At 37.6% G+C, this 15,319-nt stretch overlaps 2 protein-coding genes across 8 annotated transcripts in view; one reads left to right on the top strand and one right to left on the bottom strand.

Moving 5' to 3' along the window:
• Positions 1-15,319, top strand: part of LOC125715668 (uncharacterized) — a 416,660-nt gene that overhangs the window by 356,432 nt on the left and 44,909 nt on the right. The gene's annotated exons all lie outside the window — the stretch shown is intronic.
• Positions 903-14,082, bottom strand: LOC125715400 (uncharacterized). 7 transcript variants are annotated; one of them, XM_048986896.1, is made up of 18 exons: positions 13,634-14,082; positions 12,387-12,510; positions 12,081-12,243; positions 11,749-11,941; positions 11,004-11,572; positions 10,663-10,734; positions 10,367-10,453; positions 10,026-10,097; positions 9,730-9,816; positions 9,389-9,460; positions 9,093-9,179; positions 8,752-8,823; positions 8,456-8,542; positions 6,947-7,018; positions 6,696-6,804; positions 5,388-5,458; positions 2,783-2,869; positions 1,455-2,661 (listed from the first exon to the last, which is right to left on the bottom strand). In XM_048986896.1, the coding sequence occupies exons 5-17, from the start codon at positions 11,070-11,072 to the stop codon at positions 2,855-2,857; spliced, it is 972 nt and encodes a 323-aa protein (XP_048842853.1). In that variant the 5' UTR covers positions 11,073-11,572; positions 11,749-11,941; positions 12,081-12,243; positions 12,387-12,510; positions 13,634-14,082; the 3' UTR covers positions 1,455-2,661; positions 2,783-2,854. The 7 variants fall into 7 exon arrangements, with proteins under 7 accessions (XP_048842790.1, XP_048842800.1, XP_048842809.1 ...); XM_048986833.1 differs by lacking the exons at positions 8,456-8,542; positions 8,752-8,823; positions 9,093-9,179; ... (6 more) ...; positions 12,387-12,510; positions 13,634-14,082 and adding exons at positions 903-1,448; positions 3,046-5,302 and having other exon boundaries at positions 2,599-2,661; positions 10,663-10,708; XM_048986843.1 differs by lacking the exons at positions 8,456-8,542; positions 8,752-8,823; positions 9,389-9,460; ... (6 more) ...; positions 12,387-12,510; positions 13,634-14,082 and adding exons at positions 903-1,448; positions 3,046-5,302 and having other exon boundaries at positions 2,599-2,661; positions 10,663-10,690.

The following is a 15,319-nucleotide window of genomic DNA, read 5'->3' as shown; positions in this document are numbered from 1 at the left end:
GCTGGAGTACAATGCTAAGTTGACAACGGTAACGGAGCTGCAGACTGTTTGATAGTTAATGAAACATAGTTCAAATTCAACAGTGTCAGCAGTCATCCACTATGCAGGGAGACTACAGATTCACTATAACGACCCCATTTATCTGCTAGAATTATTTAAAAATTGTTTTTGACAGAATAAAGCCTTAGTTATTTTAATAAATATGTTTTTTCAGTAAATGTATATTCATGCTCATGTGCACAAACACACACACACACACACACACACACACACACACACACACCGGTGGTCAGGGGCTATAGAGTTTAACTTTAGGTCTGTGAAAGTATAGGACCGCCATGTGTTTACAGACCCCAAAACATACTAACTTAGTCGTTCATGAGTCTTATTGTGAAAAACCACACAAAATAGACTTGTAAATTTTAAAGAAAACAACATTAACAGCTTTTGTTAATGTTTAAATGTATAAAAACTTTAGATGTGTTTGTTAAACAGTCAAACAAAAATGTGTTATTTTAAAGTAGTATAAAATATAACCTTAACTTTGGACGCAAGATGAACAACCTACACAGACACAAACACAGACAGACACACACACACATACGGGTTTTTAAGTCTTAAGAGGACTTTGCCTCCCAAACCAGTTGAAACATGGTTTTAGGGGACCCACCTTTCCCTTTGCTCTAGAGAAGTGCTGTAAACATCAAAAAAATTATTTTGCTTTGCACAACACAAATATCACTTCATATTAATTCTAAAGTAAATGAAGCTCTTTACATTACCACCTGACACTATGGTAGCATATGGGAACCTCCCAAGAAACTCCCTCCTACGACGAGAACATTGTTTGTGAGGTCATACATGATTTTCCAGGACATCAAATGAACACACACACAAACATGTCCATTCACTGTGCTAGAAGGTCAGTGATGTTTTATTGGACCTCGAATATGCACAAAAACAAAAATGACTTTTTTCCTGATTAATGAAATGCAGATTACTTATGCACAAGTACTAACGTGAAATTAAAATATTAATATTAAAATAATTAATTTTTTATTATAACTTGTAACAAAAGACTTTCTGCAACTTAAGAGTGCATGACACGAGGGCAAATTCTTTACTCCCCAAAAATTAGAAATAAACAATATTTTTCTCCTTGGCATTTTTGCCTCTATAGAAAATAATATATATTCAATTAGACATGGTTTTCCTTTTTAGTGTGATCCCTCTATTTCTAACAAAATCTCTTATATTTTGTACAGTGCGCCCTGCCAGAACAGGGTCCTCAGCTGACTTGCACTGCTGACACTCTGCCATTGTTGCCAGTTTTCCTTTGGTTATATGATCTTTAAAATGTTTCAATACAGCTGTCACCTCCTGTTTTGACCACTGTGTTCGCGACTTCTTCTTTGAGGTTTTAATTGCTGCTATAAAAACCTGGCCCACTGTCACAGAAAAAAAACAAATCAGTCAGTATTATTTAGATGCAAACACATACAAATAACTGAAGTAGTTATACATGAGATTGCTGAGAATGATAATGTTGAGCTGGGATATAATTTACTACAGTTGCATGTGTAGGGCAGTTCTTTCAGTAAAGAATGCATACAACCTGTATCGAAAAGCTAAATTTGTGTATTAATTACAAAGGATATAAAAATAGTCATTTATGAAGAATGACACCAGAATTCCTGTGCTATAATCTGTAGTAATGTTAAACTTAACATTATTCCATTTAATTAGCACACAGACATTTAAAAGTTATGTTATCCAAGGTTTAGAAAGCTGAGCTTCACAATGGTTTAAAGATGGATTCATACCCAGGTCATACCCAAATTAATTACACATATTAACTGGCTAAATAAGGCAAGAATTCAACACATAGAATATTGCAAATAAGAGAAACAGCATGAATGTCACTACATGAATGTTACTTGATGGGAGACAGAGGGAAATCCAGATTGATCCAGAGTAGCTCTCCATATGGCTCTTTTTCAGCAAAGGTCCCCCACCACTAAAACTCACTGAGAAAAATGACCTCCCTAGAGACCTGTGACAAAAGTCCTGACTCAGTTGTGTTGCTTTACTCTTATGATGATTGTACAGACTACAAGGTTTTCTTGCCACTGATCACCTGCCAAAAAATCCCAACATAGATTCACTTCCTAGTAGGGCATGCCTGAACAAGAACTTGGGCATAGTTAAATTGGTCTTTAATATATAGATGCTGATACCAGCTATAAACCTTGGAGGAAGGATGAGAATCTTACAGACAAGAGTTCACCACTGCCAGTCTCCATCCTACACGTCACAACTGTTGCATTGTCTTCTCTAGCTATACGAACCCCTTGAGACATCTCCTGTGAGATTCTGGCAGGCAAACCAAAAACCCAGACCCTTCCTCACTCCTTTACTACAAATGGCTTTGGGGAACACCATTCATGTTGCCACAAGTCCCAAAAGCATCAGAATCTATGGCAACGTGTAAGATGTGCCACAACGCCAGCCAAATATACCACTTAGCAGTGGACAAACTTATTGTCTCGGTAATCAAGCTTCTTTCCATAAAAAAATCGGAATTATACTGAAAGTTACCACTGATGGAATCTGTTGAGCCTCCAGCATTATCTTCTGTAGCTGGCTGAATGCTTTGACTTTCTGTAAGAATATGGAACTGCTCAGTCAGTATACATGCAAACAATTCTAGTAGAACATGGAAGAAAAATAAACTGAATATGCTGCTAACACTGCAGAATGCATGAAAATACTTTAAAAATACCATTCAGTCTTGGTGTGCCCAAGGTAGCATCCTCTGTATCACTGTCAGGTTCAGTTCCATCACTGCCATCAGTTAAGTTGATCTCATCTTAAACAAAGAAATCAAATTGAACTAAACTGGGACAATGATGCTACAAAACATATTATGCTCATGTTTTAAAAGTATCTGAGGTGCATATAGTTAACCAATCCAGATGAATGTGCTCAGATTTCACATATTTATCATGAAAAGGACATAGAAGTAGATACTGTACAAAAGCGTACCTTCAATTTCAATTTCATCGAGTGATTTGCCTTGAAAGTTAGGGAGACACCCTTTTTCCATAGCAAGCAGAAGTTTGGATATTTTTGCCAGCTGAGTTGTCGCTTCTGGAAGCCTGTAATACTCACGGTGTACACGAATATCGTGCCCCAAGAAGTCAGCAACTTGATCTAATTCATTGTTTTTCAAATTAAGAATTTGTGATAGAGTGGCCACGTGTTTGCGCAAATGTGTTGACCTGAGATGTTGTGGATTTTGAGCACCACACTGAGTTGCATAGAGCCGCAAGCAATCTTGACCTCTGTAATGACTCTGGCATTTGGGTCTAGCAAACAAGAAGCAGTTATCCTGAACCGCACACTCTGTTCTTTTATTCACCAGAAGTGTTAGGGCATCTACCATATCTGGTGTGAGGAGGACAGCAACCTTTCGACCTCTTTTACCTCTGATTTCAACTCTACTAAAATGACTACAGAGTTTCTGCTCAAATTTGGAAAGACCTACTGCAACATCTGCGTGAAGTAGTGTGTTCTCTCTTTCCTGGAAGCTTTTGAGCTGCATTTTAGATACTTCACCGGCACGCCTACGATTGAAAATAATTACCCTTGCAAGGGTAGCTTTTGCAAGTTCTGCATAACTTTGTGATGATGATGTTTTTTTCAGGTTTTCAGATGCTGCATTGGCAGTAGTTTCCAGGTGTTTATGAAGGAGCTGAACATCATGAGTGAAAGGCAGTGTTGACGGTTTATTGAATTTTGCTTCATTCATTGTGCTTAAAGCCCTGTGTGATATTAGCTCAGACCACTTGGTGGTATATAGCTTTCTGAATGTCTCAGTTGACTTAATTAACTCTTCATCTTCTGCCATTAGACCTCTGCAGTGGATGAGCTCGCAGACCTTTTGCAATGTGTGGCCCAATTTCAATGCTAGGCTTGGCCTTTGGTAGTAGTTTTTTTCTTCGTCATGACCTGACACTTTCTTCACAGCTTCAATAACATGCTGGAAATTAGCTGGTTTTATAGCTTCCTCAAGGCTGTATATAGAGGACTCACTGCGCAATGTTATCAAAAACCTCCCAATTTCTCGAAGCTTCTGACGAATATATTCAAACTTGGTAGGGTCATTTCCATGTTTGTTGAAGAATGACTGCGCTAGCTGAAGAATGCAGAAGTCATTGCGTACAACAGAAGATATGTCATCTTGCTTCATTGCACTCAAGAGCTTCCAAACTCCTCCAGATATCTGCTGCAAAGATGTAGACTCTGCCATGGCAGCCAAACCCAACACTCTGGTCCGTCCCTGATGTTCACTTACTGAACCTGGCTTTGAGGAACATCTTCTCACATGTCGCCATAGTTCTTTACGCCCAAACATTGCTTTGCAGTACATACAATGCACAAACTGTTTTGAATCACAATCTTTGTTTGGCCTTCGTTTTACTTTAAGCAACCCATTTCCTTTCTCTAATACATTGGAATTATGCCGATAGTTCCCCTTGTTCCGAATTTTTTCTAGTAGTCTTTTGCGTTCTTTTGAGCGTTTTGGAAATGACAGTGCTTCTGCAACTTCAACTTCAGTCAAATGGGTTTTTAAATGACGAGATATTTTTGACTGTGGTTTCCCACAAATGTAACAGTAATTCTTATTTTCAGAACAAGAAATGTCTGATGATTGAAGACATTTCTCAGCTCCAGCCATGTTACCCTTTGCTCCTGCCACTGATACATCCTTATAATCTCCAGGCAAATCAAGTGCACTAGTACCACCTATTATTTCCAACTGCTGTTCACTTGTAGGTGTTTTATGGTCTTTTCTGGGCAAAGAAACACGATCTGATCTATTAATTAAAGCGTCAACTTTTGATGATCTTTTGATCTCTGAAAGGCGTTTAACTTGACTGGTGCTTGAAAGTAAATCTGTCCCTTCTGCAGAACTGTCTGACTCATTGTCTGATTCTCCACTTGTCAACTCCTCCAGACAACAAAATAAATCATCCTCATTTAAACAAGACACTTTCCTGGCCTTCAAATACTGTGAACCTTTGCTTACACCTTCCTGGTTCAACTTTGTTTTCTGAGATTTGGTGCACTCTGAGGTGGCAACTTTCACGTTCTGTTCATTTGAGGAACATTTGTTTTGGACATTGTTTACATATCCTGCTGCTAACTCCACTGAACTGCACGATTCACTGTCTGAGTCTGGGACATATTCCTCATCTGAGAGTGACACTTCCTCATCAGAACTTGAAAATCCTATATCCTAGTATCAGAAAAGAGAAAATCACTATGTAGCATTTGTGAAGAGAGATGGTTCATAAGTAAAACTGTAAATATACTGTACTCACCCATGAAAGTGGTTCTTCATCATTCTTTTCAAATTTTGCAAAGCAGTTCTTGTGCCAAAATTTAGAGCACACTATAAGAGAGAAATAAATTGTACTCATATTTCAAATGTATTTAAAATAGGGACACAAATTGTGGCTAATTCCTTTAATCCACAATCAACCCCTATTAGGCCATGATTAGATAAACCCTTAACTGATAGGCATAACAAAAACACACACACAAAATACCAAAGCGTCTTTGAGTTTATGTAAAAGCACTATATAAATAAAAATGTAAAAACAAAGAATGCCCTAGCTAAAAAAGTGCCAGTTTAACATTGGGTCTATGGATGATAATTACATATGTAACAATATAAAACAGTTTAGTCATAAGCGATGATTCCAGGGCTTATACACTTCCTCACAATTAGGATTCATGAAACACAAGTAATATTACCTCTCAATATTACCTCTCAATACATTGTCTCAATATTACCAAGTAATTTTGAGACAGAAAAGTAAAGTTTTTTGATGAATAGCTAATGCCAGGTCTTAACAGCAATCATGTTTGCAAATAGTGAGTTATCTTTAGGATGCTGTGAAGTAACAAATATTTGAATGGGAAGTTTGTACTCAACTACTCTACAAGACAAAGTGCACTGCAAAGAAGATAACTGGCAGTAACCTGGGTTATATAAAAAGCCTGTAGAGAGACTTCAGATATGGGGTTTTTCATTATTTGTGATAGAAAAGGTATACTGGTTTATGGTGTTAAATTAGTTAAGTATATAAACAACACATTGTTTATGCTTGTATTTGAGGGCTCATTAACCCATACAAATGTTACTCTGCACTGCACATTTTGCAATGCATGGCATAACTGTCAGATAAAGCAGCATTCCTTTTTTCATTGTTGGAGGTGTTTCTGTGTATTATTATGGTGCATTCTTGTGGTATATTCCTACTACTGTGCCTTCATATACACAAGTAAAAACATTCCTGGCTTGAATGATAAAACCTCTTCATATCACTTTGTGTTTATGGGAAATGAATCATCTAACTGAGACTGGTGATCAGACAATCTGAACTTTGGCAATCATTAATTAATTTAGTGTTAACATTCCCAATTCAAAGTCAGAGAACACAGGGCAAATGCTACCTTTACTACCTGAATTACACCTTCCAGTTTTTCTCCACCAATCCAAAATCACCTTCAATGACACTAATCTAGCAAAGTAACAATTTGACAAATACTGCATAAGAAACACTTTAAAAAAACCTGCATAATATTACTTACTATCTTAAATACTTGCAAGGACTGTTACTGACCTTTACACCTCAGACCAATCCACTTGAGTGGCGCCACAGGTCCAAAACATGCAGAACATTTGTCCATGCTTGAAAAATTTGCATGGATGACCTCATGCTTACAGGGCTGCTGAACAAAACAAAAAGGAAATTACATTCTGAGTGGGAATTCTTAAAGGCTTTTTAAAAATGACACTAAAAATCACAATATCTCTCTATAATTCTGTAGATGGCACACCTACATGTCAAGTATAATTAAAACCTTGCATTACCTTCTCAACATTCTCATTTGGAAATGATGATCTGTGACCCCCTGTCTTGCAAAAATCAAGTTTGGTGGCTACCTTCAAAACAGATTAAATGAAGAAGTTCAGATAAACACAAAAAATAATATCTAGACCAGCAGTCAATAAAAACTGCTAGAATCATTGTCATAATTCATAATTTGGGCAGGCTTAGGACCAAGATCACTGACCTCTCAGACAATGTCAATGCATAAAACACATGCTTATGGGAACAGAAACAACTCTTGCAATTATTTGTGCCAGCTTCCATCCATTTTCCAAACCACTTATCCTACTGGGTCGCCCGGAGCCTATCCCAGAATCAATGGGCACGAGGCAGGGAACAACCCAGGATGGGGGGCCAGCCCATCGCAGCGCACATTCACACACCATTCACTCATGCTCACCTATGGGCAATTTAGCAACTCCAATTAGCCTCAGTATGTTTTTGGACTGTGGGGGGAAACCGGAGTACCCGGAGGAAACCCCACGACGACATGGGGAGAACATGCAAACTCCGCACACATGTGACCCAGGTGGAGATTCAAACCTGGGTCCCAGAGGTGTGAGGCAACAGTGCTAACCACTGCACCACCATACCGCCCCATGTGCCAGCTTCTTGAAGTAATATTTCTACTCATTGGAGTATATGAATAAATAAACTTAGTGAATCATTAAGGAGATATAGAGAGGTCATGAAATCGTTTACAAAAACTAGAAAACTATAACATGTAACATACAGTTCAACAGCTTCAATTAAATGGTGTCTGTACCTCCCCACTGTCCCAATTCAACTGAGAATCAGTTTGGCGTTTTGTGCTCCTACAATACACAAAGTGCAAAATAAACTAAAATAAACTAAATAAGCTAAACACAGTAGATGCTTATTCCTAAACACAGTAGATGCTTATGGTTGCTGATCTGGTGACCCATAGATAATCAGCTGAAGTTCACGTGATTGAATCAGTTGAACAATAGTACTGTAAGACTTAGGTCTTGCAGATCTATTTCTATTTTTAAATTTGTGCCACTCATCAAAAGCTATTTTAATTACAGAAAACTAAGGAATATTATATATATTCTAAGTAGCAACTAGTGGAATTAATAATTAAAGTCACTCATCAGTAATCTAGTATTCTCCATGACCATCCAGTGCATCCTTATGGCATTATTGTTGCGAACTTATTTAAAACCACTGTACAAGACCATTTATGACATGCTGAAACATTTGCACGATGCTCTTAAAACCTAATGTACATGCAAAACACTACTTTCTATAAGTAGTATATGCTCCAGTGTGGTGAACCCGCTCAAAAACACAGCAAAAGGCCATCTATGACATAAATTACAGCTTCATATAAAGAAGACCCCCGAGTCCATGTTTCTGTCAAACACTATATACACACACAACTGATAAAACTCTACGCCGAAACACATTTGCAGGGTCCTCTTAAAACCTAGTGTACCGCAAAACTAGGTTTGTGTTTACACACTTACCTCTTCTGTCTCTTCTCTTAGGACATCTGCATGCTGTCCTTCTGGCAACAACTGGACATTCGTAGTCATTCCCACATCGGTTATGTTCTAGAAACACAAATAAAAATATAATTCCATACTGCACATAGTAGTTATGCTGGAGAGAGCAGAATGTTAACAGTAAATGAAATGCTCCTACCACACATAAGCAAAACTATACAACTAAATCAGTACAAAAAAATTACATAAAACTATCATTGACAGAACTGCATTTCTAATATCTAAGCTCCTAATGCATGGCACATAATGCAAATTACCTGTTCCATTTCTTTGCTAAGTGATGAGTTATCCATCAGAGTATTGGCACAGGGGTCTCCCTCAGAAACAGCCTACAAAATAGTTTTCAGAACAATATTTCATGCAAAACACTGCTTGCTATAAGTGGTCTATGTTCCAGTGTGGTGAACCCGCTCAAAAACACAGCAAAAGGCCATCTATGACATAAATTACAGCTTCATATTAAGAAGACCCCCGAGTCCATGTTTCTGTCAAACACTATATACACACACAGCTGATAAAACTCTACGCCGAAACACATTTGCAGGGTCCTCTTAAAACCTAGTGTACCGCCAAACTAGGTTTGTGTTTACACACTTACCTCTTCTGTCTCTTCTCTTAGGACATCTGCATGCTGTCCTTCTGGCAACAACTGGACATTCGTAGTCATTCCCACATCGGTTATGTTCTAGAAACACAAATAAAAATATAATTCCATACTGCACAAAGTAGTTATGCTGGAGAGAGCAGAATGTTAACAGTAAATGAAATGCTCCTACCACACATAAGCAAAACTATACAACTAAATCAGTACAAAAAAATTACATAAAACTATCATTGACAGAACTGCATTTCTAATATCTAAGCTCCTAATGCATGGCACATAATGCAAATTACCTGTTCCATTTCTTTGCTAAGTGATGAGTTATCCATCAGAGTATTGGCACAGGGGTCTCCCTCAGAAACAGCCTACAAAATAGTTTTCAGAACAATATTTCATGCAAAACACTGCTTGCTATAAGTGGTCTATGTTCCAGTGTGGTGAACCCGCTCAAAAACACAGCAAAAGGCCATCTATGACATAAATTACAGCTTCATATTAAGAAGTCCCCCGAGTCCATGTTTCTGTCAAACACTATATACACACACAGCTGATAAAACTCTACGCCGAAACACATTTGCAGGGTCCTCTTAAAACCTAGTGTACCGCCAAACTAGGTTTGTGTTTACACACTTACCTCTTCTGTCTCTTCTCTTAGGACATCTGCATGCTGTCCTTCTGGCAACAACTGGACATTCGTAGTCATTCCCACATCGGTTATGTTCTAGAAACACAAATAAAAATATAATTCCATACTGCACATAGTAGTTATGCTGGAGAGAGCAGAATGTTAACAGTAAATGAAATGCTCCTACCACACATAAGCAAAACTATACAACTAAATCAGTACAAAAAAATTACATAAAACTATCATTGACAGAACTGCATTTCTAATATCTAAGCTCCTAATGCATGGCACATAATGCAAATTACCTGTTCCATTTCTTTGCTAAGTGATGAGGTATCCATCAGAGTATTGGCACAGGGGTCTCCCTCAGAAACAGCCTACAAAATAGTTTTCAGAACAATATTTCATGCAAAACACTGCTTGCTATAAGTGGTCTATGTTCCAGTGTGGTGAACCCGCTCAAAAACACAGCAAAAGGCCATCTATGACATAAATTACAGCTTCATATTAAGAAGACCCCCGAGTCCATGTTTCTGTCAAACACTATATACACACACAGCTGATAAAACTCTACGCCGAAACACATTTGCAGGGTCCTCTTAAAACCTAGTGTACCGCCAAACTAGGTTTGTGTTTACACACTTACCTCTTCTGTCTCTTCTCTTAGGACATCTGCATGCTGTCCTTCTGGCAACAACTGGACATTCGTAGTCATTCCCACATCGGTTATGTTCTAGAAACACAAATAAAAATATAATTCCATACTGCACAAAGTAGTTATGCTGGAGAGAGCAGAATGTTAACAGTCAATTAAATGCTCCTACCACACATAAGCAAAACTATACAACTAAATCAGTACAAAAAAATTACATAAAACTATCATTGACAGAACTGCATTTCTAATATCTAAGCTCCTAATGCATGGCACATAATGCAAATTACCTGTTCCATTTCTTTGCTAAGTGATGAGGTATCCATCAGAGTATTGGCACAGGGGTCTCCCTCAGAAACAGCCTACAAAATAGTTTTCAGAACAATATTTCATGCAAAACACTGCTTGCTATAAGTGGTCTATGTTCCAGTGTGGTGAACCCACTCAAAAACACAGCAAAAGGCCATCTATGACATAAATTACAGCTTCATATTAAGAAGACCCCCGAGTCCATGTTTCTGTCAAACACTATATACACACACAACTGATAAAACTCTACGCCGAAACACATTTGCAGGGTCCTCTTAAAACCTAGTGTACCGCCAAACTAGGTTTGTGTTTACACACTTACCTCTTCTGTCTCTTCTCTTAGGACATCTGCATGCTGTCCTTCTGGCAACAACTGGACATTCGTAGTCATTCCCACATCGGTTATGTTCTAGAAACACAAATAAAAATATAATTCCATACTGCACATGGTAGGAATGCTGGAGAGAGCAGAATGTTAACAGTCAATTAAATGCTCCTACCACACATAAGCAAAACTATACAACTAAATCAGTACAAAAAAAATTACATAAAACTATCATTGACAGAACTGCATTTCTAATATCTAAGCATTGTTTCACACAATGTTCAAACACAAAATCCCAGTAATCTCTGCAGTTCTCATCAACACCATATCCTCACAGACAATGCTTTTGTCAAGCACACTTTCACACGCTGATCTCCCTTTTGCAGGGACAGAGAATTACCAGCATTCTCTCTGCATATCCTCATTCAACACACATCTATATCTCCAACTACTTAAACCTAATAATCACACATACAAGAGTTTAACTGAATTACTTTCCCTGTCCTCCCTACCTCACTTGATGTGCTCTGCTCTTTTGGGTGCAGTTGGTCTTTTTCAGTAGCCACCTGTAAATATTAGTTATATATTATGATATACGATAATCATTGTCAATGAGAAAGGCTTGAGAAAAAGAATATAAACTAATGAAAATACTTTTAATCACTTAAGTAACATATCTGGATTTCACCCTTCTTTTGCAGAAGGATGATTATTTCTAAATGGTTCTTTCATGTCTAAATACCTTGCATCTCCATGGCCAGTCAGAGTCACCGTAGTTATATGTAATTTCTTCTCCAGGACTAATGCTTCTGGTTGCGAATAAACATAGATGGGGCTTTCCTGATATGGTGATTTTTTTCATTTTGCTGTTTGGGCTAACATGGTCATCATTCACCAGTCTCCCAAGGGAGCCATCGTCTCGGGCAGCATCAATGCTGTATCACATAAAGTGAAAAGTCAGAAAAACTACCATATTCTAGTAAATATCAGAGCACTAAAGACATTTAAAAATGAGTATGTCAGCAGTCACCAAAGGCTTATATTATGTTAAAGAACATGCAATGTCATACATACCAAAACAATTTTCCATTGAAATAAAATTCAAACATGAACACTTTGAGGGCATCATGATATATTTTCTGTCTACTTTCACATTCATGCCTGCTGATGAGTTGCCCTCTGTATTCCAGAAGAAAATCTCCCCTCTCAAAATGGAATCTGCTGTATACCCCACGGCCTACAAGAGATAGCAAACACTAGATTAAGATCAGCCTCGAATGCTCCTGCACGATGATCCCTGTTAACAATAAGCACCATAACATTAATACACAAAAAAACCCTAGATAAAATCAAATATTCGTACACAAACTTTAAATTTACCTTTATATGAATTTATATATTTCACATAAAGTCCATCTTTGTCTTTACATGCAGATATAAAATATGCAGCCTCTTGTTTTGGAGAAAGTTTTCTACTTCTCAACTTCGAAGAAGCCATCTCCTCCTGTGAAGAATGATTGATGTTTATTCATATATTCAGTTTATATTATTTAGTTTATGTTTTAAGCAGATATTTAATGCATGACATCCCTTTTATTCTACAAATGTAATTCAGTAAGAACGAATGACTAATAAAGTTTGTTGGGAAATCGAATTTACCAAATGAATTCTGGATATGAGCTAACCTAAAGAGCACAGATACAGCCATACTATCCTAAGGACTTATCGCACGACACCGAATCATCCTCGGTGCAATATTTACACAATGAAATCGCTTTATCTGCACTTAATGACTACATAGTGTTCACCTTTGAAACAGAATACGATCGACAATCTGGTATTTATTGTAAATTTCGAAGCAATGCAGATAATGCTTCCGTATTAACAGGGATTAGGAATGTGTAGGCAGTGCCGGTGCACGTATTCGTCACGTAGAGTTCGGTACATCACTTCGGTACACCAGCACTGGAGAGTGTATAATCGGCGAGACCAAGACAGTCTCCCGGCTCCGTTATACCCAACTCGGTTGCTGGAAACATATCCGACATGCTAACTGATTTGAGACGACATCATCCAAGTGTATGTGCGACCAGAGAAAGGCAGAAACAACCTCCGCAAGTTATTCTCCGTATGGCATTTAAGCAGCTCTGCCAGAAAATTCTAACCTGGCATAAAAATTATCGCTACGTAACTGCGGCCATACTCGGAAGTAGGCGACAATTGGATTGTGTTTTCCCTGCTGTAAAGAAATTGCACCGAACCACGAATCCAAAACCGAAGTTTTTCATTATAGTTATGATGTTTTATTTTAGATGTTTTTATTTATTTTACATATTTATTTTTACAATGTGCGAATAAAAGTCTCTTGGGTTTTGTTAATCAGACACGTCGACAGATTTTAATCTTATAAATGAGTTGGTGGTCTCAGTATTAAAAATAAATAATTTAAAAACATATTCTGTTTTCCCTGCTGTACCGAAATTTCACCGAACCATGAATCCAAAACCGAAGTTTGTATCGAACCGTGCATTTTATGTATGGGTACACCCCTTGGAATTTGCATTTAACTCCAGCAATTTGAAAAGAAAACTTAGTCTATTATTCTATTATAAAAACAATTTTCTTACCTGATTACAGTCTGTTCCACGACTTGGATATTACAGGATATTGTAGTGTCCTCTTAGTCTCCTGCTGAAGTCCACCGATAGAAACGAGGATTCGCAGTGAATGACATACCTCTCAGCCAATCACAACCTTAGATGGCTAGTCCAGAACTAGCCAATCAGCAGCCGTAAATCTTAACGCAAGTGTTATTCTGGTGTTTCTCCGGCTCCAGCCTACAGAGGGCGCGATGCTGAATGCAGAGTTTACACTGTGTGAACTGGTTTTCGTGGTTTTGTGGTGTAAGAGGACTTGGCCCCAAAGTTTGCAGGGGGGGTTTTCTAACTTAGATAAATGCATCTGTATTACAGGAATTATGAGGACACCGTCCCTGTCCTCATAATCCCAAATGTCCCGATAATGTCGGCACGTAATCAGGTGAAAAGTCCTGATAAATCATAAAAACCAACGCACACACACAGACACACACACACACACACACACACACACACACACACAGCAAAACCCCAAGCATGCGCACAAGCGCACAACCAAAGGTTGGGAAGTGTGCTTTCCTTATCTCACAAGTCATGGAAGGGTGGGAGGGGGGCCATATAAGTGAGGGGTAGGAACTGTGGAATCAGGCAAGGGTGTAAGAATTTAGGATATAGTCTTGTTATTTTAAAGAAGGTGTACATGATTATTTAATTACATTTAATAGCAACCAGTAAGCTGCATTTACACATTAAATGCAAATACACTTTAAAACTTTAAAGAATGGTAATATAACTTGACCATAGTTTTTAGTTACACAAATATTTTAAGACGTAACATGAACGTTTTTCAAAGTAAGATGTACAAATGTTTTAAAATGTGACATGAAAGTTTTTCAAAGTAAGATGTACAAGTATTTTAAAATGTAACATGAAAGTTTTTCAAAGTAAGATGTACAAATGTTTTAAAACGTAACATAAAAGTTTTTCAAAGTAAGATGTACAAATGTTTTAAAATTTGACATGAAAGTTTTTCAAAGTAAGATGTACAAATGTTTTAAGACGTAACATGAACGTTTTTCAGATAAACAGATGTTTTAAAATGTAACATGAAAGTTTTTCAAAGTAAGATGAACAAATGTTTTAAAATGTGACATGAAAGTTTTTCAAAGTAAGATGTACACCTTCTTTAACACTAGAATTCCTGGAAAAATGAGGCTCTCCTCACAAGGAGCCCCCCCTCTTACTCCCCTCACAAGCTGCCCGCCCCCTCTCCAGCACCATTAACACCTTTTGTTTTGCAAATGAATCACAGTCACTCAGCTGAAGTCATCCCCCAGCCTGAAGTCACTTCTTCAACTCAGGTCTGCACTAAAGAGTTTATCTAGTGATGTATTGTAAGGATTCACATGCTTTGATACATAATAATTTGAAATACAGTGGAACCCCCAAATCTACTACGGTAACCGTGGTGTCAATTACACAAATATATTTTGATATAGCAAATACATATATTTTGATGTATGTTCTGTGTCTACAACTATATGTGTAAATGTATGATGAAATAACATGTCATACATGTGCACGCATGTGCATTTCTGATGTAAACACTTCATGTGCCACATGGGAAAAAGTTGCATCATTGATTCATGAGTACAAGCTGCAGGAATTTTGACAAAGAATGTGTAAATTTCAAGTATCAGATGGTATAAAGATAAA

This window comes from Brienomyrus brachyistius, chromosome 2, assembly GCF_023856365.1.
Source record: "Brienomyrus brachyistius isolate T26 chromosome 2, BBRACH_0.4, whole genome shotgun sequence".
NCBI lineage: Eukaryota > Metazoa > Chordata > Actinopteri > Osteoglossiformes > Mormyridae > Brienomyrus > Brienomyrus brachyistius.
This window is presented reverse-complemented; position numbering and strand designations above follow the sequence as displayed.

Bases quoted from the DNA above. Each gene is read 5' to 3' on its own strand.
- LOC125715400 (XM_048986833.1), bottom strand. From the start codon at position 10,698: ATGGATACCTCATCACTTAGCAAAGAAATGGAACAG. The intron at 5,459-6,695 runs GTCAGTAACAGT...TCTCTCTTATAG, and splicing joins GATTGGTCTGAGGTGTAAAG to TGTGCTCTAAATTTTGGCAC. The intron at 2,662-2,782 runs GTATTTTTAAAG...ATATTCTTACAG, and splicing joins GGGCACACCAAGACTGAATG to AAAGTCAAAGCATTCAGCCA.